Source organism: Actinia tenebrosa, unplaced genomic scaffold (genome assembly GCF_029948245.1).
Source record: "Actinia tenebrosa isolate PJP-AT-01 unplaced genomic scaffold, QUT_ActTen_1.0 PGA_scaffold0__85_contigs__length_37466705, whole genome shotgun sequence".
NCBI lineage: Eukaryota > Metazoa > Cnidaria > Anthozoa > Actiniaria > Actiniidae > Actinia > Actinia tenebrosa.
Genome location: NW_028292569.1, coordinates 30845854 through 30869419, shown reverse-complemented (window position 1 = coordinate 30869419; position 23566 = coordinate 30845854). Strand labels below are relative to the sequence as shown.

Here is a 23566-nt window from a genome sequence, read left to right as displayed (position 1 = left end):
TTTTTTTTTTTGTTTGTTTGTTTGTTGTAATTTTTTGTTTCGTTTTGTTTTTGCTTGTTTTGTTTTGCTTTGTTTTGTTTTTGTTTGTTTGTTTCTTCCTTTCTTCTTTCTTTCTTTTATTCTGGAGAAGAGAGTTAAGTTAGCATAACCTTTCTAGCCATTTACAGATCAGAATGTTTTGGAAGTCAAACTAAATTAGTTATGGTAAATATTTTACTTAAAGATTCATTTTTCTATGCCGGATAACTCAATGTCACAAAGATCTCTACGAAGAAATTCGATTATTGATTGCTTTATACAATCATAATTCTCTCACCAGGGGACATGCGTTTCTTTGACGGCACAACATCATCATTGAACGAGTTTTCTAGAAAGATTAACGTTCGTTTGTTAGATAGTTCACGTCCAGGGAAGATTAAGTTAATTGTGTCGACACTTTAGCTTGATTATTTAAAAATCCCCTGACTGTGAGCTCAAATAATTGCTTACTGCATTTTTATTTCCAATCAAATAACATCCTCATTTTATTGTACTAACGGAAGTTTCTAATTTTACAGCATAAACTATAAAATAAATTATTCAAACGTACACTTAGAAGGTATGTTAACCAACCAGAATCACGATCCTCATTTTGTCACGAGTTTTCAACCAATCAGAATCATGGAGCGATCCTAATTTCGTCACAAGGTTTTGACCAATCAAAAACAGACACGTGTAAAAATAATCGTCATCCATAAATTTATCTCAAAATCCTCAAAACTCTTGTGCTTTTTATTAGCTTGAATTTAAAGTAAACATTTAGAAAAATTTAAAATGGTGGACCAACGCTGGTATCGGAACAACGTCGGAATGTCCAAATGCATTTGTATTTTTAAAGGGTTTATAATTTCATAAACATTATTATAAAACAGTTTCCTTCTCTGTGACAATCAAGTTTTGTGAAGAATGTTCAACATCTTTTTCTTCGTTGTTTTTGTGAAGAAAACGAGAAAGAAATTGAAGACTTGAGCCCACGACCTCTAACGAACCAGCGGTATAGAAGGAATAACTATAGAATCCAGTCACATCGGCTATCAAACCTAAAAAACATTATCAATATATTAATTTCATTTAATAATGTGATTTATAATGCTTAGTTATAATTTAAGTCGATGTGTGAGCACTTCTTCAGAGTCTAGAAACACAGGGACGCAGTCTGGGACCTCCATTTAGAGTTTAAACTTTATGAGTTAGATAATTAATAATTTAAAAATAAACTTATAATATTACTTTTACAATAGATTGTCTTTATGATGCAAATGTAGATTTTAAAAGTAGACTTTTGTATTGACTTTACTTTTATTCTTACACTCAGTTCCATTGAAAGCGGGCTTCCTGTGTCACTGAGAAAGCTATTTAAAAAATCCATTATGGCGGGAAAGTGTTAGCGCATATTATGGGATTGATGACCTCTTTAAATTTATTCTTTATATTGCCGTGATGCTTTGCCATTTTAAGCCACATAACATTTCCTTAACTTGAGTATCATTTCTTTATTTAACGGTTTCGACACATGAAAAGACACATGAATATCGGATACAATTATATTTAAGAATATTATTCTCAAAGAGCTGAATAACACTCGGTTTGAAATGGGAAAACATTACGCCCAAGCTAGAAAAGTCAGTCCCTGCTTACCTGAAAAGGGCGAGCCTGCTGCATAAGACAGAGATACAAAAAAAACATATATCCCATAAGCGACTCCCTTGCCTCGAGATGGTAGACTATCCAAGATAATATGCAAAGATGACGTAAACACAAGACCTTCGCCAACGCCATTGACGATACCATACATTATTAACAAGTAGAACTCATTTAATGAAGGTAATAATAGATTCCCTACAGCCAGGATGTAAGCACCAAGTTGGTAGATATGTGGAAGTGTTATTAGGCTAGTGTTGCCGTATTTTCCTACTAAGACTCTTGATAATAACGAAGAGAGACCGATCGAGAAGTAGATCCATAATGAGTGGTCACTCGGAATCCCAATATCTTCACAGTATTTCGCCTTGAGAAAGAATTATAGTAGAATTATAGCAGACAGTTATTTTACATTGTTTAGTCTTTTTTTCTAAAACAGGAAGTCGTTAAAAATAATTGTTTTTACAACTGGAATGCCCGGCCATCTTGGATTGACAGCCTAGATATAACATCCTTGAACCTGCGAGTGCCGGTTAATTTTGCGACAAATCTTCTCGCTGCTCTCCTCTGCTCTCCTCTGCTCTCCTCTCCTCTCATCTCCTCTGCTCTGCTCTGCTCTGCTCTGCTCTCCTCTCCTCTATGTAATATATATCTATTTCTTACCAAATGAACAAACGGCATCATATGTCCCAGCGATGTGATGGTAACCATAACAGACGTCAACACATAAACCTTGTTTTTGAAGACAGACACGTTAATGAGTCCATTACATCTCGTTTTACTTGGTTCTAAATCGCTGTTTTGGCGGTTTCGCTCAGTATAAGAGTGTCTTGTTGGTCCTTCCTTTCCTTTAAAGGCACATATCATTAATCCCACAATACAAGGACAAAATGCCAAACCACTCATGACTTTCATGCTTTTTCTCCAACCAAATGTTTGAAACAAACGCTGCACAACAGGACTCATCACCAGTAATGCTGCCCCTGGACCAACAGACACCAGCGAAGTTGCTTGAAAAGCATATTTCTTAAAATACTCCGGTATGACCAGTAAAGAGCTCAGAAAAACCAGAGACAAACCTGACCCAAATATCATGCCAAATGTGAGTATTAGAATACCAGAATTCGGTGCAAATGATGACGTAAATAGACCAATAAAACTGATGGATCCGCCAAGCAACATCGCTCTGGTACACCCAAAACGATCATAAAATTGTCCAGTTATAGGACCCAATAACCCACTGTTAGCCAATGACAATGAACCAGGAATGGCTGAAACAATAAATGTGACGTTGTATATAGTATACTGTATGCCTGTCTCCCCTAGTGGTTTACTGGCTCACATACTGTATGCCTGTGTTCCCTGGTTTACTGGCTCACATACTGTATGCCTGTCTCCTCTGGTTTACTGGCTCACATACTGTATGCCTGTGTCCCCTGGTTTACTGGCTCACATACTGTATGCCTGTCTCCCCTGGTTTACTGGCTCACATACTGTATGCCTGTCACCCCTGGTTTACTGGCTCACATACTGTATATCTGTCTCCTCTGGTTTACTGGCTCACATACTGTATGCCTGTCTCCCCTGGTTTACTGGCTCACATACTGTATACCTGTCTCCTCTGGTTTACTGGCTCACATACTGTATGCCTGTCTCCCCTGGTTTACTGGCTCACATAATGTATGCCTGTCTCCTCTGGTTTACTGGCTCACATACTGTATGCCTGTCTCCTCTGGTTTACTGGCTCACATACTGTATACCTGTCTCCTCTGGTTTACTGGCTCACATAATGTATGCCTGTCTCCTCTGGTTTACTGGCTCACATACTGTATGCCTGTCTCTAGGCCGCGTACAGTATGTGAGGCATTTTGTAGGCACTTGGCAACAATTCTGGATTTTAAAATGAAAACGAATCATCATGCATCTTCACCATCAACATCTTTCATCATCACTAACATCATTAGAAATCGTAACCTTTATGTGCTTTAAGATATACCTGTAATTGCTTTGCCAGACTGCAGCTCTTCCAAAACCCCAGGAAACATAATGCCGTAAGTTGAAGAACAGCCATAGACAACGAGGCAGCTGGTAAGAAGTAATAGACACAACAGCCAAGACCACGGCCCATCTGTACGAGTAAACCGCTTCCATCTCGAGACGGTGATTTCCTTGGTTAGAATATGCCAGACGAGAAAAATGATTGATGGTTAGTGCAGGTTCCTTCCCCCCCCCCCCCCCCCCCTTCATTATCTTCTTATCTGCGTGATTCAGTTTGATTCGCCTCAGTGCAACTCACCTTTTCGGCGCTAGCCGTCACGGAGCATAAATTGTTTTAGATTGTGTTACTGTCACCAAAAAGTTCGGACGTCGTTCTTGAATTTCCGTACAAAAATGTACTGACTCTAATTGAACTATTTACTTGGTTAATGTTCGTTAATGTTTAGTTAGTTCTCTAAATACAAGTAAATGATCATTTTTCTAGCTTGATTGTAGCTTTTCTTACTGCTGTTAAGATAGCTAACTAAAGAAATCTACCTAAATACCTACTGTCTCTGCGATATGCAAATAACGAATAAACGTCATGCTTCATGAGATATTTGATTATATTATATTTATTTCGATCTCGTATTTGTGAAAAATGTTTGACAATATTTTAGTATACGCGAAATTTTCTAAGTCGCCTAAAATCGTAAATTGACACTGAATCTAACCCGGTCTCCCGCGTAACAGGTGGGAATATAATAACCACTACGCTATCAAGGATTTTGATGTAAATATAGACCACAAGTTTTTTTCACTCAAGTTTTTTTTATTTTGCGTATCTCAGTCACGAGCGAAATTAGAATTTTATAATGTTCACAGTTGGCTAAAAAAGTATTTGGCCTCGTGGAGCAGCAGTTAGGCGGAGTCGCGAAGCGCCGACAAAGCCAAAAATCGAAAGTCGAAAAACATCAGGGGGGGGTGGGTTTTTAGAGGTCGGTAACCCGCCCTACAGGGGGTCTTGCGCGATCGGCCGACACGCGAAATGTGCCTAACTGCTGCTCTGTTGGGGTCGCAAACAGAGGGAAAGATATTCTTTAGATATACATGGCATCCGTCAACGACATTCAAAACGAAACCGTGCGCAGGCTGGGGAATCAGGTGATGGATAACTCAGATGCGGATTTTGTCTTCGCGACGTTTATGGAGGGAAAGACAGACAAGACTATGAATCACGAGATGGCTGAAAGGATAATCGACAGAATGCCGGACGGTGACTACCGTTTGGAGTTGACGTTCGTGAAGTATTTGGACGGCGAGTGGGTGATAGAAAAGGGCCGTAATCCCATCAGGGCGTCTGGTAAGCAGAGTTTGTTCGTCTTGAATAAGCAAACGAGGCCGGGGGCATTGGAGGGAATTGACATGCTCTTCTATGAGGTCGCTTACCCGGTTACCGTCGTCATTTACGGCGCGTACGAGATCGAGGAGCCTGATGTTAGGAAGTTGCGACCGATGCGACATCCGGGTAATTGCGTCGCGAAATTGGTCAAAAAGTTCTTCGAAGACGCTGCTCGTGGTGGTAAGCTTACGCCAAAGAGAAGCGAAGCCATCAGGAAATGGGAAAGAGATACCAACAAGACTGGAGGTACGATTAAGAACATTCAGAAATTAGAGACGGCTCTAGAACGCCGCATACACGTGAAGGATATCACGGGCGGTTGCATTTACGAAGGGACGAAAAAATATGGAGGTAGAGGTGCCCCTATTGTCATCTACCAACACAATGGACACGCTTGGCGAGAACTTAGGTTTCCCAAAAAGAAGGAAACTAAGGTTTATAAGATGTCGCCGTTGGCAGAATTGGTCCACGAGAATTCCGTTTGGTTGATGGACGCGGAAGGAAGTCAGTTTATGACGCAGGATGGTACTCTTTACAGGCCTCTAGTAGAACACCAACGCATTCAAAGTGCTTGTGCGACGTTAGGGGAAGACTTTTCAGACGAGGTCTTAAGCAGCCGTAGTTTGGACTTCCTAGCTGCGAAGAAAAGAAATGGATGGAAGTCCACGCCTAAGGAATTTGGAGACATAGCCAAAGCCTGCGTAGAGCACGGCCATGGAGGTCTGTGGAACATGGAGTATGACGAGAACGAATACGTATCCTTAGACATGAAACATTGTTACCCTGCCAGTTTTAAAGGCCTCGGGGATTGCAAGGAGTATTACGACCGCTACGGGCATCCGGATTCGCAGTTCTTTCGTGTGTCTTTGCCAGGTAAATATGACGCCCCAGCTACGGGGTTCGTGCGGTTGACCACGTGGAAGTTAGCAAAGGGCTTACATCCGATAATTTACGCGTGGTATGGGAAACATCTGCAGGAGAAAGAATGGATTCCCATACCCTTGTTGAAGTTTCTCGAAGAACGCGGGCTGCTCACGTACACGGCGCATGAAGCCATACTTTGTCACTCCGCCTTCACGCAATGGTTACCGGAGCATAACCCCACTGCTAGGATCGTCATAGGAAAGTTCACCCAGGGTGCAAAAGAAGGAGAAAAGCACATGCAGCGGCGTTTGATAACCGATGACGGAGAGTTGAGCTTCCTCGTAAAACGTGCACACGAGCAAGGAACGATGGTGTCCGTAGAGAAGTGGAATTATTTCATAGAAGGTAAAGGTGAACGACAATGGAATGCGTTGTGTTATTACCAAGATCATCGCCCGCAATATTACCATCTCCGGGCGAGCATGCTTGCATATGCACATATCAATCTCCTTGCGATGCTGTTGCGTTTTGACAAAGAGGATATCCCACGCGTGGCCACGGATTCCCTCTATGTGAAGCCCGAAGTGTTAGAAAGAATGCAAGAGTTTTACACGGCCGATGAACTCGCGGAAAGTGGTCAATGGCGTGTGAAAGATGAAGAGATAAAAGCCTGGAGAGAACGTGTGGAATACCACGGGAAACACGTAAAAGGTGCCACCGTCCCCACCGTGGAGCCATTGCCATCCGTTGTGGACCCCATTTCTTACCAACGCTTTTCGTACCTGTACGGGCCGGGAGGCAGTGGTAAAACTACCAGGGTTTTGGAATTATTCCCCCGCGTGAAGGTGTTAACGCCGACACACCGTCTGGAGAGGGAATTGACGGAGATGGGCCACGACGCGCAAACGTACCACAGCTTCTTTCGCTGGAACGGTCAAAAGTGGGTGCCGGAAGCAATACGCGACATACCGTCGGTTATATTATGGGATGAGATTTGCACCGTGCCATTAGAAATCTTGCAGGAATTTGTAGACTTCCTCCGCGGAAAGTGTCAAGTTATATTTGCCGGAGATCCATGCCAACCTCCTCCCATTTGCGGAGAAATGCCCCATAAATGGTTAAAAGGAATGGCAGACCATGCAGTGGAAATCAATGCTGACTACCGCAGTAAGGACGAAGTAAGAGACTTAAAGGCGGCATTGAGGGGCCTCAGTGATGCCGAGCAAAACAAGACGCTGCGTAAACGCATCCGAGCGAAGTCTTACGAGGACTTCCTTTGCGCGTGGCATCCAGAGGATTTGGTGTTGAGCAGCAAGCGCGCAGCACAATCGCGAATACAGAAAGATTTGTTAAGCGTACACCGCGAAAGATTCCCAAGCCATTTGGTGCCCGTTTGCTATAAGCCTCGCGATACCCGCATGCAGAAGCGTGACGTGTGGGTGCCAGGTACCGACGTCAAACTGCGAAACGCGGTAACTCATGATAAAGCCTGGGTGCCTATGGGAAAGGTTGAAAAAATAACCTCCCATCCAGATTGGCGTTTGGGATATTGTATGACAGTCCACAGCGCGCAAGGGCTTACCATAAAAGAAACCTTATGGATCATAGACCAGCGGTTATGTTGGAGTAATTTGATATATACCGCTGTGAGCCGTGTGGAGCATGCCAAACAGTTGCGGAGGGCTTGGGGTCCGCAATTGCGTTACGATAAAACGCCAGAAGATATAGCAAAGGAGAACATTGCTAAGAAACTCCTTCGCTATAAGAGACACGACGAAGAAAAAGGCATGGTGTTCGACCTATGCGTGGACGACGTCTATAAGAAAGGGGCACGGTGTGCCAAGTGTAACATACCTCTACTATGGAGGTTTGACCCAAATGACGATCAGCAGTTCTCCGTGGATCGTATAAATAATAAACGCGGGCATTGCAGAGGCAACGTAAGACTGACATGCCTAGAGTGCAATCGGGCGCGTGGTGCTGCGCTACTCTGAGTCTTTGGGGACTATGAGCAGCTCTTCCTTGACAAATCCGCGACTTGGGCCATCTAGGTAATACAACACGGGCTGCCCTTCCTTGGTGACGGACTTCGAAATCTCATACGTTTCCAAAGACCAGTTAGGATCCGTGGCTCTCTTACTGCCACCTTCGAGTTCCCCCGGCTGATAGAGGTATCTGACCACTATGTTGCGGGGTAGCTTTTTTTCCTTCAGTCCGACCGCCCTCGAACTTCTGACGTAGGACTTGTGTTCCACGTGTTTCTTTTTTATGGCGTCCTTGGGTTTTATTCCCGTAGCCCTGGCCGCCTCGTTGTTCAAAGCCGCGACGACCTGGGGGAGCCTCTGAGTCCATTCCCTGTTGCGTTTGGAGGGATCTTCCAGCTCTTTCCAATACTGGTACCCAAAGAGGCGCTCGGCCAGGGTCTTATTAAATCTTTCGACGATGCTCTGACCCCTGTGGTACTCAGCCTCGGATCTCCTAATCTTGGTGTCGTGGTCTTTCAGGGTCTTGGTAACCACGCCCATAAACTCCGTCCCCGCATCCACTTGCAGCAGCTTAGGCCATTTCAAGACGCGCTTATAAATCCTACCTAGGGCTTCTGCGACTTCCCCAGAATCCTTGCTGGTTATGGGTTCGGCGTCCTTATATCTGCTTGCGATATCAACTACGGTCAAAGCGTATCTATAGGTCTTTCTTCTTACCTTGTCGTGCGGTAAGAAAAGCAAATCTGCCTGATGAACTTCATTGGGGGTATTTGCGGTAAAGCTGGGCCTGGGAATGTACTTGGGCACGGGAAGATAAACCTGCCAGAGGGTTTGTTTTCTTAACCAATTCTTAGCCGTTTCTTCTGATACCCTGGCCGCGGTCGCAAGTTTCTTGATGGCCGACGCTCCTTTCCAATAGCCTTCAGGCCCATAGTAAATCCTTTTGAGTTTGTCCTCCAGGCGGCCCATTATATGAATTCCAAAACGAGATTGATCTTGCGTCCGTTAAAATCCACCGTCTTTCCGTCCACTTTAATGGTGATGTTTATGCTTTCTACCAAATTAGACAAGTCATAGCTCAAAGAAATGGGAGTGTATTCTACCAGGTCAAATGGATTACCTTTGGGTAGGAATTTGGACATAAGAGAAGACTTTTCCCCATTGTTGTAACTATGGACCAAGTCGCAATAGACTTCGTAAGAGGATGCGACTTTCCATTTCACAGGTATGGCTGTGTTGGTAATCGTCTTGCCTGAGGCACATAATAAAGATCCCAATGGGTCAGACTTTCCAAAAGTCATTGAATAATTTGACATATTATGTTTGAGGGTCATTTCGTGCGGTAATCCCGTGGTGAGAGTATAACCGTGTTTTGCTAATTCCTTGGCCAGTGTGATTGGTGTATAATGTCCATCGGGCAGCAATACGGCTTGATAGTTAGATCCTCCTGTATGCTCAGTGACTATGCCCCTAATCAGGTTATACCAAGAATTGTACAAAGAGCAACTAACCAGCCGGACCTTATGGGCTTTGATGGGAGGATTCAAGTAAGTGGTAAAGTCATTCTTGTCGCTTTCCAAAAAGACGATCATTATATTCTAGGCGCCAAAGGCGCCACTAGAGGCTAAGCGCAGCTTAGACTAAATACGCCAAAGCTACGCCTCCCGCCAGCCCTGCGACTCCTACAAAGACCAATTCATTGTCTTTTTGTTTCTTAGAAGGCTGGTAGTAATTCTTGAACTGAGGCTTTCTCATTCTAAAGTCGGGGTGCGCCTGCGCATAGAGCTTAAAGGCGTAGTCTGTGTTTTCGAAGTTCTTGTCTGCCTGCATTTTGTCTTGGTAGTTCTTGTCCAACCAATCCCTGTAAGCTTGTCTCTTTTCATTCCAAGCCGCCACGTCCCTTTGATATTTCTCCAGCGCTAAGTCGTGCCTCTTCCTTTCGGCGTTAGATTCTGCGTTTTTATCACCGCTAACTAATTTATCCAGATATCTACCACCATAATTAGCTCCAGTGAATGCTAAAGCTGCAATAACTCCGCCTGCGACTAAGCTAACCATTATATGTTAGGCAGGTACTTTTCCTTCTGTAGGTAATTTCTTAGCATGATAGCCCCGCATACAGCAGCGGTCATCTTAGCAAAGTTACTCAGATTTTTACTTGGGTCCTCAGTAAGGTCCTCCTTTAGGACTTTCTTACCTACCCAACCAATACCGGCGATGATGGAGGTTGTGATAGCAGCTTCTTGGACGGCGTCAATTAATTTGGTTGACATTATATTACAAAGCGAGAAGGTTACTCCATTTCAGGGATCTTACTTTTTCTAACCTCCACGGGTGCGCGATATGTTGGGGCCTCCCACTTTACTTTTGGCTTCGTAGCCCGCCATTGTAAGTAAAGGCTGCCTGCTGCTATAGCAATTCCTAACGCGCCAATGACGTAGCCGGGATTCCAAAAGGATCCCTCTTCTTTTTCCTCCACCTTTTCTTCTTTTTTGGCTTTGTTCTTCTTGTTCATCTCCGCGAGCTTCTTCCCCGCGGCAACTCTGCCTGGAGATTTAGCCTTGGTAATCTTCTGCTCGGGCTGCTCTGCCTTCGACTCTGGTTCACTCATTTATATCTAAGGACTTGAAGGACTTGATAAGTACTTGAGAATGACTTAAGGATGACTTGACAATGACTTGACTAAGTACTTGACAATGACTTAAGGACGACTTGACTAAGTACTTGACAATGACTTAAGGACGACTTGACTAAGTACTTGAGGTGACTTGACTAAGTACTTACGAATGACTTGACTAAGTACTTGAGGCGACTTGATCAGGTACCTCAGTAAGTGCTGCCTGGAAGACCTTTTCGACTTCTCTGTCCTTCTTGAAGTCCTTCCAAGATGTTCCGAAGGAACCTAGTACCTCCTTCAAGTCGACATGCTGAGCTACGTGCAAAGCCACAGAGGCGACTGCCATTAACTTACCGCACTTCAAAGACAACCACCCGCAGGTTATCTTAAGTTCTTGGGCGATAACATAGTCCTCGCTTATGTCCTTCCGTAGTTGCTCCACGTCGTCTATGGGCAGCGCAAGTCCGAGAAGCTTGGTGGCAAGTCGGATAGCGGAGTCTGCTACGGCGTCCGTGGTCTTACTTGCAAGGGCGGCCTCGTACCTCTTATGGAACTTTTTGACTTCCTCTTCCGACAACTTATTAACCTGCTCATGGGTAAGTTCCTTGCCTATCATTTCTTTGCACTTCCCAGATGACACCAGGATGTTAAGTTGTTCCTTAAGGTTACTTTCATCTAGCTGCGTGGGGACTTCATCTATCAACTGCTCAATCTCCATATATGTTAATGGAATACGGAAACCTCAAAGAGAAGATCATTTTGGAACGTTGGTGCGTCTTTAAATGCCGCATGTATTCGTGTAACTGTTCCTTGGATATCTCACCCCCATAGTCGCTTAAGATGGTTTCCAGGTCACTCCGGCTCGGAGTATAAAATACGACAAGTGAACCTATGTTTTCCCTAAAAGGCTTAGAGACGCTGGTAAGCTGCTGGGAAAGCAACCAAACGCTGATATTGTCATGCCTACCGCTGAAGGCGAGTTTAACGAGCTCGGAAGTGCGTCTTTTTACGTCGTCCCCGCAGGCAATGTCATCCAGTATGAGGAGTGTCTGTGTATCTTTAGGGAATTGCTTGTGCCAGAACTTCAAATGGCTGGATAACTCATTAGGATCTAAGATATCCACGAAGAAGTCGTCATCGTTCACTCCTATGCCCGTCCAGGTGCGGTTATTCACATAGGTGGGGCATAATAACACGATATAGTCGAAGCGGTATCTAAAGGGTCCTAATAGCTGCTCCACTACGAATTGGGTCTTTCCGCAGCCGGTGGGTCCTACTATCAGAGCATTGCAGGGAATATGGTTCGGATCCATTATATATACGATGGACCCAGTGGAAGCAGTAAGAAGGATTGCCGCCGACGCAAAAGATAAAAGAGACACCATAGAAATGCAAAGGGAGGAGATCGATCGGCTGCGGGAGCGCGTGCAGGAATTGTATGATGAAATGTGCAGCCTGAAGCGCGCAGAAAGGTTTGGTGCCTTGTTGACGATGGCCGGTTGGGCAAAAGAAAGCATTAAGGACTTTATGCGGTATCCCATATAAGGCTTAAATAACACTTAGTTATAATGAAGTGTAAGCAATGTGAAAGGGAGTTCAGCAGCAAGCAAAGATTGCAATATCACGTCGAAAGACGGGTATGCAGTAAGGAAGTAAACAACGTCACTGTTTGCGAAGACTGCGGCAAGCAGTTTAGCAGCGCGCAGGCTTTGGAGTACCATCGTAATAAAAGGGTTTGTTTAAAGAATGTATGCGTGCGCTGCGACGAGAACGTTACCGACGCCTGGCACCGACATAGATGCTACGGTAATTACGATCTGCTGGGCGTAGCATGTGAGGAGCACGGTGACGTTGCCGCCCGATGTTGTCCGCAGGAAACCCAAAGGAAGTTAACGCAAAGGAAGAAAGAAATAGACGAAACGTTTATGGAGTTTGACCGCGTAGAAGGCGTAAGGTGGGAAGATAGGGAATATTGGGAGGCCAACTGTGAGCGCTGCGGCTGTCAAAGAAGTGACCAACATATTTGGCAGTGCCTCTACGACGGTCAAGGCGGCTTTAAAGAGTACTTAGATCGCTTTGATGCTTGGCATGCCAGTAACGAGGTGGCAAGGAAAGCCCGTAGAAGTTAGAAAGGGACCTAAAATAGTAAGATAGGGTTTGTGCAAAGAGTCTCAAATCCTGATCTTATTTTTTATGTTGTTTTGTTAGGGATCAACAATACCTCAACAAATCAACAAGAATAATAGGAACCCCTTTTAAAGGAGGTTGCAGGATAATGAATAAGAACCCTTTTAAAAGAAGAGCGGATCGTCACTACCTTTTTTTTTTCGTCAAGAGATGTAGTAAAGTACGACTTGTGCAAAGAGTCTCAAAATACGACTTTATTTTTTATGTTGTTTGTTAAGTATCATCAACGTTTAACAAAACAACAAGAATAATAGGAACCCCTTTTAAAGGAGGTTGCGCACTAAGAACAAAAGAGGTCTATGCCTCTTTTCGTGTCCCAAAAGACGCCGATTCATATTCCTAGGTAGTAAAGTACGACTTGCGCAAAGAGTCTCAAATCCCATTCTTATTTTTCTTGTGTTTGTTAAGTATCATCAACAAAACAACAAGAAAAAATAAGGACCCCCTTCAAAGGCCTTGCAATATATGCTAGCCTACGCAGCAGCCTTCTTAGGAGGATTCCTAATCACCCTTTCAATATATGGACTGTATTACGTGCGAACTACCAGCCGACTGCATTACGCCCACTCCTCCACCGCGTAAAAAATACACTTGCCTTCGTTGCGGCAAGGTATTCCTGGAAGGATCCTTTGTGGGGCATTGGTGCTCCGCGGAGCAGCGGACTTTAGCAGACGTCCTTATGAATGCAGAGGACTCTCAGGCTCCCAATTAACCACGTCAAATACCCACCTGCCATCCTTTTTACCATGGCTCATAACATGGGTAACGTCCTGCCCTTCAATGGCGTACCTTATCCTATCGGGCGCCCAAAGGGTGTATGTTCTTTTTTTATTCTTTAAGACCAAACGCAGGCGGTCCAAGTCTTCAAAGACCACATAATTCTTTATCTCGTAAATCTCCCCCACCACCAAATCCCTCCAGTGCGTTTGTATGAACTTTAACTCGTTAAATTTATCCTTGTCCATATATTCTATGAAATATCTTTAAGTGTGTTGCCAAAGTCTCCGAGGTTTTAAAGCCCTTACAACACCACCTGCAGGGAATTCGTAGGTGTTCAGCATACGTAGTGATCTCCCTGCAAATGACATCGTAGTCGCTGCTTATGAGCACCTTATAGCCGTTTTCTTCATACCTCTGTAAGAGCAGTTGCTGATCCTCAGATAACCTGCCATTGCCTTTTGGGGTCTTTAGCTCTATGCAGAATCCACAGTAATGTGTGTGCGCATTCAAGATCATTAAGTCGGGTTGACCGCGTTGATATCCTTTCTGCCAGCACTTTATACGTTTGCCGTCTGAATCCTGCAGTTCGCCTAGACCAGGGGCTATGAGCATTTGGGGGTAAAACCTGCGGATGTAGTCCACTACCTTTTTATGCAGGTCAAATTCATTTTCGATCTTAAATACCAACTTGTTTGGACCGTCAAACCGCCTTTCGATTTCGTATTTACCCGTCTTACGCAGCGCGGGTAGGACTTCCTCAAAGACCCAATCACGAAACTCCACAGCTTTGGGTAGTTTGGAGCTAAATATCAGTTCGTACAAACCAGGTTCGGATATAAACACGGCATTTGGTTGCGTAGTAAAGGAGCGGCGATTCGCAGCCCCTCGTAGATCAACCCATCTTTTCTGGTATTTCTCAGATACGTGTGCTCTAATTGCATCTCTAGGGCGCTCATAGCCCAACGCCAAAGCCACCTCCTTCGCTTTAAAGTACAAAGTTTCGCCTTGCACTATGCATTGCAGTTTCGTACCGTTGTTTTCAAATATTTGCAGCATCGTATATCTAAGGAATATTTTAACCTTAATATGCAACACTTTTAAGTTGGTTCATTTCCACGCTCAGTTGCGCGTCTGAGACGACGAAGATGTAGCAGTTTATCTTATCGCCGTCGCCGGCACTGGTGTTCTTGGTGCGCTTGATCTCCAATGTTATGCCATCCTGCGTATTTACTAGACGTAAACCCTGGCCATGTAGGTCTTCGTCGTTAATGGTGCGCATATCAATCCACAGCGTGTACTTATCCTTAAAGAATTCCTCGGGGCTAATTTGGTCGCCAAACTTACGCTTTGCCTCCCTGTACACGTCTGCGGGCTTTATTCCCTGCGAGTAGACCTTGTTTGGAACGCCGTTGACATTCACGTTGACGTTGGTAATGTTGGGGTTATGAAAGGCCTCGGAGTCGCGCTTACCGGCCTCATAGGGTTTGGCAAACACCAGCATTAACCCCGTGAGACTTCTTCGGGGGAGGTTAATGCTTTGGTTGATAACCTCATCCGTCTTATCCAGGAAGCTGAACGTCTTATACATCACTACGTGGTCGTATAAGAATGCCTTCCCGGAGCTGTATTCCATGCCGGCGCTACGGGCCAGCTCTTCGCTGTACACGGTTTCGTACTGTAATTCTAGATTAGTGATAGAATAAGGATCAACAGTCCCGCTAATTGCGCTGTCCATGCCTCCTAGAATGTTCGTAGTGTCCGCCAAGGTTACTTCAAACTGTAACTCGGATAACTGCCTGGGGTAGTACACACCATGACTCGTAATTACTTCAAAGTCTAATGGTATGACGTACTTGCTACCGTACGCAGTTACTACCCTTGTTGCGTCTGCTACTGCGGTTGCTCCACTGGAGTCCGTAGGTGCCGGGTTGGTGTCGCTGCGAAGCTGACGTAAGACGACGCTTCCGATTCCCTGCTCTATCTTCTGCGCACGGTCAAAGGCTGTTAGCCATAAATCTTTATACGTGGTGTACAGATCGTACCTATTCAAATCCAAGAGGGATTCCCCGGCAAACTTGATTCTCATCTTAGAGACGAGGTTCCTACCCACATTATTGACGGTATAGCGCTTGTCCTTGGTGCTTGGTTGTATTGCTAGGTCAAACCTTAAAGCCAAGGTACCAGGAACCAATACTAGGTTATCCGTTAGGCGGGGCACGCCTACGTACAGGGTTTCCCCTGGCTTTGCGCTGCTGGGGGTGAATGTGACCCGGTGAAAGGTGCGTTCTGCTTTCAGCCCGCCAACCTGCTTAGGTAATACGTTGGGATTTAACTTTGAGCTTATCATATATAATGGAAGTAGAAGGAACGGATTTTGACCCCCTTACCGAAGAAGGCCAAGTTGATATTAACGATGAAGAATACGAGTCTTTACTTCCTAATGACAACGTAGACGGGCGAAGTCTCTTTGAGAAATTAAGTAGTAAGTATGGTAGGAGGGCCCGCGATGCTATGCGTTCCTTGAGAGATAAATTTAGGTCTAAGAACCCCCACACGCCCATTCCAGAATACTTACAAATGGAATCCCTTGGCGTGCGGTCGGACTTAATGGCGGACCTCATCGAGGACCTAAGGGAGCGATACCCAAGCCTAAACCTGGCTCTCTTAGACATCCAAATAGGAGACAAAGGGCAGGTTCAAGTTAGAGAATCGGGTAGGGAAAAATGGCACAACCTGTATCAAAGGAAGAATTCCCACCTGCTTAACAACCAACTTCCAAAAGGAGTCACAAATGCGCTGGGAACGCCCAACTTGACCATGCAGCGAGGCTCGACTAGGGAGGAAATGCGACTGGATTTCAATAAGATCTTTAAGGCGGCAGCTAGATTACCGGCCTTTGCAGGCGGCCATGGAACATACGAAGAATTAAGGGCGCAAGTAGGAACGCTAAGTGAGTCACTCCAAACCAAGACAGAGGAAGTTGCTACGCTGAACTCTCAAAAACGGGAATTGGAGGCCAAGATAAATAAAATACGGACCTTACCAGCACGCCTTGCCGAGCAAGCCTCTTCTGCATATGATTTAGCGGAAGCGCATCGAGAATTGGCCGAGATTGCTAGCCGAACGGAGGCAGTTAATAACGACTTAGAACGAATCACCAGGGAGCGCGAGGACCTCTTAAGGGCAAGTGAGGATTTGGCGGCTCTTAAGGTGTCTTTCCAGAATCTAGAGCTGGAAAACGACGTCCTCGAAGAAAGATTTAAGGAAATGGAAGACGAATTCATTAAACAAAATGAACTAACTACTAAAAGCCATGCAGACGAAATCGTAGACTTTAGGAATAGACTTTCTAAGGCGTTGGACGAAAAAAGCGACGCAAGGAATCAGCTAAGGGCTGCTTTGAATGAAGCGGCGGGAAAAGACACGGAACTACAGCGCTTAGGACAAGAATTAATGGAGTCTGTTGACAGAGAAAGGCAATTAATGGTGGACAAGGCAGTGGCGGAGGAACAAATACGGCAACTTCGACAGGCCGTCGAAGACTTGGAGTACGAAATAAATCGACAGCGAGTAATAATCGAAGATCAAACTCGCCCTGAAGAAGAAAGGGAGGCAGCCCAAAAGGAAGTAGAAACCCTTCAGGAAAGACTGGCGGAATTACAAACGCAAATAGAAGGTAAGGAAAAGGAGCTGGGGCTTACCACCAAGGAAAAGATAAAAAGAGCTCTGGTGAAGTATGGTATTCCGCTGGCATTTGCGGTTGCTATTAGCACCGTAGTAGGAGTTATCCTTAGCACGCTTAAGGCAACGGGCGCGGGCGTAAGCAAGTTGGGCAGTGGGCTGACGGACTTGGGAAAAAAGATGGCAGCCGGTCTTCCTGGGCTGCTTGGTAGCGTTCTTAGCCTGGTACTTAGAACCGGCGGAGAACTGCTGAAGTTCGTGGGGAATAACATTTGGATCTTGGTCGTAGCTATCGGCGTGGTACTCCTGAAGAAGATGAAGGGTTAATCTTATCCTCGTGTATTACTGGTGGCTTATCGTCGTCGGGCGCCCGAGGCATCCTCGACTGGGGATAAGTAAAGATAGTATTCGCACCGCCTTGATAATGCGGAACTAGCGGCAGCACGCTCATGGTGCTAATGGGCTTATGATTCCAAGTGGCATCCGTTGGGAAATCTCTTGACGGGGCGGCATTTATCCGAAGGTAGGCAACGTCGTTGGGGAGAACTTGTAACTTCGCATATTGGCAATTGGCTATCATGTGAAAAGTTACCGGCGTTAAGTCTTCTCCGCTTCTTGGAGGGGGTTCCGACGAGAAATGGGCTGGGTTCCTATTATTATCTTTTTTTCTGTAGGGTAGTAATGGATGGTCATTCTCATCAACGATCCTAAACCCGACATTACACGAATACCCCGTCGAAATGCTAATGGTACACATGACCAATCCCAGGCCCCCAACCTTTACCCACAGCCCGGTGTCATGCCAATGCTGTTCTAAGTAGTCCTTCTCCTCCAAAAAATGTAGAAACCAATCTTCCTTCGCGTGTGGGTTCATATATTTCAGGGAATAAATTCCCTTCTATAGACTCATTACCGTAAGAGTGCTAATGGTCTTGTGATTATAAACCGTATCTCTCTGATTTTCTATGCTATTTATGCAAACGCTCCCGGTGTCATCTACACGTATTTGCAGCTTTACCTTCCCATGGCAATCGGCGACCATGTGGAAAGTCCAAACCGATAGATTTTCGGCGCTGCCGGGGTCGGGCTCTACGGAGAAATGCGCAGGCTCCCTGTTGTTCGTCTTATTTCTCATAGGCTGCAGTATGCCATTCTCATCCAGGAACCTAAAGCCCACGTTGGCATGGCTGCTCGTGCCAATGCAAATGCTGCATATTATCAACTTCTTTCCCGAGTAGTTCAAATTCACGGACATGCCCGTGACATCAACCCAAGATGCCTGGTTGTATTTTTTCTCGCCTGCGTAAGTCGTATAAACACAATCTACTCCAGCTACGTAGGGGTTGTTCATCGCCATATATAATAGCTCAGACCAATGCTTGCAGCTGCTAAGCCGGCCTTTAGTAGGTTATGGTCATATTCCTCGGTAACCTTCTTTACTGGTTTCTTTGGTGGCTTTTCTACATGCGCCTTCTTTGATGGTTTTTCTACGTGCTCCTTCTTTGGCTTCTCCACGAAATGGGGAATGTTCCTAAGAGTGTCAGAGTTCACGTCATTCACCCCAAACTTCATATCCTTAGTAGCTCGTTGAAGTTTGTTGTTATAACCCACGACGGAATTGGCGTTAATAACCAAATTACTTGGCATTAACCAACAACCAGGCGACAAAGCGTAATCCAGTCGCACTTTAGACTGCTGCACCGCAAGTTGATATCTTTGAACTGACTTAGAAATCTCATTCTCGATAACAGCGCTTTCGAAGAGGACAAGGAATACTTGTTGCGTTTCCTGTGACGCACCGGAGGCATCTACGATGGGGCTGCGAGTGCTAACCTGGGCCCCTAGAATGCAGTAAACAAAGGCTTCAATGCTTCGATTAATCCTTGCTAGGTTTTTCAGTCCAATGCCCTTTGCGGCAAAGAAAGGCGCCCAAGGATATTTCTCTTTGCTTTCTATGAAGTAAATCAAGTCACCTTTTGACGCTTTACCCCCTAAGTCGGAGAATTCCCATCTGCTAGGATACCCCATACCCGGAGTTTCTATGCTGGCGCCAACATACGAAGCATAGGTGTAAGTCTCTCCTAAACCATGGGCGGCACCCTCTTTGTTGCGAAAATCAGGGTTGGTAAGCTTAAACTCATTCCTTAATCGCTCCCATGCGACTTTGTCATATTTGTTATCCTTCGGCTTAAAGATAGTGTCACTAGGAAGCGGCGCTCCTAACTCAAACAATATCCTACGAATAGTAAAAGCAACATGAAATCGCAGGAAAGGAATATGGAACATGTCCGCGGCTATACCACATCCTTTAGTAGCAGCCCAGACAGCAAAGTTTAACTGCTGCGGCCAATACCGCATGTTGGGACCTGATAACCATTCTCTGGATTCTTTCCCTGAGGTATGTTTCATGGCAGTTTCTCTAAAGATGTCTCTGACTTTTATTTTGAAAGTCGTAGAACCCACGGGGATTTCTAAGGAGGTAACCATCTTAGCAAAGTCATTTGCGCCACCTTTGTTATCGTAAAATGGGTAATCCTCCGTTGCCGGTAATAAATTCTCTGGAAAATTAGGCTGCCTTTCTTTATGCTCGGGTTTTGGGTTCTTTGGCTCCAAGTCCGCATTGCTGTACATTCTGGAGCCTTCATAGTAAATCCCATCGGGTCTTCTTTCGAACTTACTAGGGTCTGCATGCGGAAACATCTTCCTAAATGCTCTCCAGTTGGCATAATCCCGGTTGTCGTGATGTGGCTGCGCCGCTATGTTATTCCCAAAAGCGTCGTACATTAGTATATAATGGATGTTATACCTTCAGCACCTCAGTTGTACCCAGATGTTCCCAACTATCACACCACGGCGCCCATTGAAAATGCAGAGAATTTCCGTTTAAATAAAGCGAACTTAATCCTGGCTTACTTGGAAGGGCAAGCGAAACACTACGAAGAGGTCAGGAAAAAGTACGCCAGAGCCCGAAGCATACTACATAAAATCGCGATAACTTCCGGCTCCATGTCCGTGGCGTTAACAGGCACTGGCGTTGCTACTTCTTTAACGGGACCTGGAATAGTCATTGGCATTCCTTTGGCAAGCGTTGGAGCTGTCTGCGGCATTGTTTCCGCTGTTACGACAGGCATTATAAAGCAATTGTCCGGTAAGATATCCAAGCACGACACTCATATAGCCCTGGCAAGAGCAAAGGCTAACACCATTGCCGACTTGGTGTCTCAGGCTCTGCAGGACCGCCGCATAGACGACACGGAGTTCTCTTTGATCCTCGCGGAGGAAAAGAAATACGGGGAGCTAAAGTCGGGTAATAAAAAAACCATCGTGAAAGATCTTTCCGAGGAATCTCGCAAACAGATCTACCAGAAGGCAAAAGAGGAGCTCCAAAGAAAACTCGCTCAGTAGACATCTGCTTTGAAAAGAACGTAGGTGGATTTCGACTGCACATTTCATCTTCTCGGAATCCATTCTAATAGGGGGTGGTTGGGGTCTATTTGCTGGAATATTTCGTAAATTACGTCGGGGTAATAAGGAATATCCTTATCCAGCTGACAAAACATCCACTCGGCCCTTTGCATATCTGGGACATCAGGAATACGCCTACCGGTAATTTCAGACAAAAGATAGGGAATAGCTTTGTAATATTTCCCTAGCTTTAATTTTTTCAATGTCTTTCGTAGACTTTGCGGCGAGGGCTCTTCCAAATTGTCCACGATCTCCCGCATGTCTAAATACGCCGGATGCAACCCCTGGATATAATTCATCCAGTCCCTGAAGTATTTCAACCTCTTATATGGCGTTTTCGTGCGACCTCCATTGGCGTAATACTGTTCTTTGGTAACATTTGGCACCGCATTACGAATATTCTTACCACACTCATAACACTGTGCTGACGTGTCCTCCTCTATCTGTATTTTTTTACCACAACACCAAAAAGATTCTGGCTTCGGTATGACAACTTTAGGCGTTAAACAAATCACACAGAAGTCGTTAACGAACTTCTTACACTCATGCATCGTATATCTAAAGGATATCTTTCCCTCTGTTTGCGACCCCAACAGAGCAGCAGTTAGGCACATTTCGCGTGTCGGCCGATCGCGCAAGACCCCCTGTAGGGCGGGTTACCGACCTCTAAAAACCCACCCCCCCCTGATGTTTTTCGACTTTCGATTTTTGGCTTTGTCGGCGCTTCGCGACTCCGCCTAACTGCTGCTCGTGGGTTGCCTGTTCTCCTATTTCTTCGCTCTCTTGTTGTGGTACGATGAGCTTCAAAATACCTGATCTAAATGACATCCGATGAAGTGAATCGCATTCATTACGAAATCAAAACAATTGCAATTTGCTCTTTCTGTGATAATAAGTACAAATTGTGATTTGAAACTATGGACAGATTTTTAATTCACACCACAATTTGTACTTATTCACATCTTTACTATATTCATTTTGGTTCATTACTCAGTTTGGTTCTCAGTTTATATTTCATAATATCCAGATTATTTTGGAATATAATAGCAGAAGCCACACGCAGTCATTGACTGCCTATTTTTTGTTTTGCTTTGGACGGCACACACGGGCTACACAAGTTCATCTGTTTAGACTTCGCTGCTTGCAAAATAGTAAGTTCGCTATTGTTTGTGTAGCAAATTTACTAATTATAATTCACTAGCGTGCACATGGAATAGAAGCTATTTTCACATTCTTATTTTGACCGATGTGTTTCATTTCGCGAAGCGGAAGAATGTTTAAACAACCACAGACTGTCAGAACAGCATCTTTCTGTTTAGGGAGTCGTTTCTGTTTTTAACGTCCAAACTAGGTTCTGTTCGCAAACGTTCAAAGGGTGGTTCGGAGCCTTTCACCCGACTTCACTATAAAACATACCCGGCATGTTCTTAAAGTAGTAAATATACAGGAATATCTGCTCATAGAGCTTTGAATCTCTATAGGTTTTCAAAAAATATGACAATGGCACCTTATTTAGCGAGACAGACTTTGTTTCGGTTGTAAGCTTTCGGGTTTCGGGATACTAGTTAGCCTGCGTTATGTTGTAGGGCAGCGTTTATATAAATACAATATAAAATCGTATAAATCGCCAAAGAATACATAAAAAGCACAAGAACAAGCTGATGCGGTCGCTGAAGTCATAGATCGCCGTCACTGAAGTGAGCAAGTAAGGCAAAGATGGTATTACCTCTGCACTGATGCTTTCTTGATTGGGATCCATTTGTGATGTCTTAGGAGATATCTAGGAGACACAGCAATAAGAAAACAGTGAAAAACCGACACACAAGTGCGATCTTTTAGGATGTGTGATCTTTTAGACTGAGGAACCAGGCCTTCTACGTTGGTAATAACAATAAATATGTTTTTATATAGCGCTTCCCGTGACTCGAAGCGCTTTACAGAAAGAAAAAATATAATGATGTAATAAACAATGTTCAGTAATTAAATAGGAGTGTTTTCAGTTTCTGTTTAAATGTTTGTAGAGATTCAGTGTTTCTTAGGTCAGATGGTAGTGAGTTCCAGAGGGTTGCTGAAGAAACAGAAAAAGAACGAGCACCATATGTTTCTGTTCTGTAGCTAGGTTTCGTGAGGAGCAGGCCAGAAGATGAAGAACGGAGAGCACGAGTAGGACTGTAGCACAATCCTACAGATTCCCACGCCATACATGGTAACATAGAAAAGCAGTAACCTTTTTATGCGTTTACTTGTACGTCCTATAAAGAGAATTTTTTATGTTTGGCAAATGCGCAAATGCGCAAACGATTTTTTCTGTGACGTATGTACAGTTAAGACTGATCCAAGTGAGCGGTGAACGCGGCGCGCAAAGCATGAGTGGACAAAATGACATGCCCTAAACATTTTTGGAACTTAAAAGAACAAAGCAAATGTGTGTTTTTATTTTTCCTTTACATAATTCTGCTTCTTGCAGACAGTTATGCTATATTTCAGTCAAAAGAAAACAAAAAAAAAAACAAAAAAAAAAAGTAAAAGTTTGGTTACAGTTGCCTGGGAATGACGGCCGGCGGCAAAACAGCTAAACACGGTGTGACTGGCTGGTACAAAATTCACCGCTCGGCTGGACAGCTACGATCAAGAGAAGGGTCTGGTACCCAAGCCAACCCCACATGCGCATGCGTTACTGAAATCTCCTAAATTGGTCCTTAAATATTTGCTTTTTGCAAGTTTAAGCCTATTTACTACACACAGGATTACAAAACACAAAAATTTGGTTGTTTGAGCAGAACTGGATTACTGAGCTCGCGATAAATCTCATCAAGAGATGTGAATTCTCCTCACAAAATGACGTCATAAAAAGAAAAAAAATCGACGGAGTGAAAATAGGGTAAAATATTGTAGCAGCGAGTATGCAAGAAATTGTTTTGATGAGAGCATGTTCTTTTGGGTTGAATGAACAATTTGCACAACAATAGCTGAGAACGTCATGCGTTA

The 23566-nt window shown here is 44.5% G+C and overlaps 2 protein-coding genes across 4 annotated transcripts in view; one reads left to right on the top strand and one right to left on the bottom strand.

The window, feature by feature from the left end:
- Positions 1–23566, top strand: part of LOC116300422 (uncharacterized) — a 34696-nt gene that overhangs the window by 5719 nt on the left and 5411 nt on the right. The window lies entirely within an intron of this gene.
- LOC116300420 (monocarboxylate transporter 10) lies at positions 37–23082 on the bottom strand. Its single transcript, XM_031709292.2, has 5 exons — positions 22305–23082; positions 3677–3848; positions 2344–2951; positions 1678–2047; positions 37–1079 (listed from the first exon to the last, which is right to left on the bottom strand). Exons 1-5 carry the CDS (start codon positions 22335–22337, stop codon positions 901–903), a joined length of 1362 nt encoding a protein of 453 aa, XP_031565152.2. The 5' UTR covers positions 22338–23082; the 3' UTR covers positions 37–900.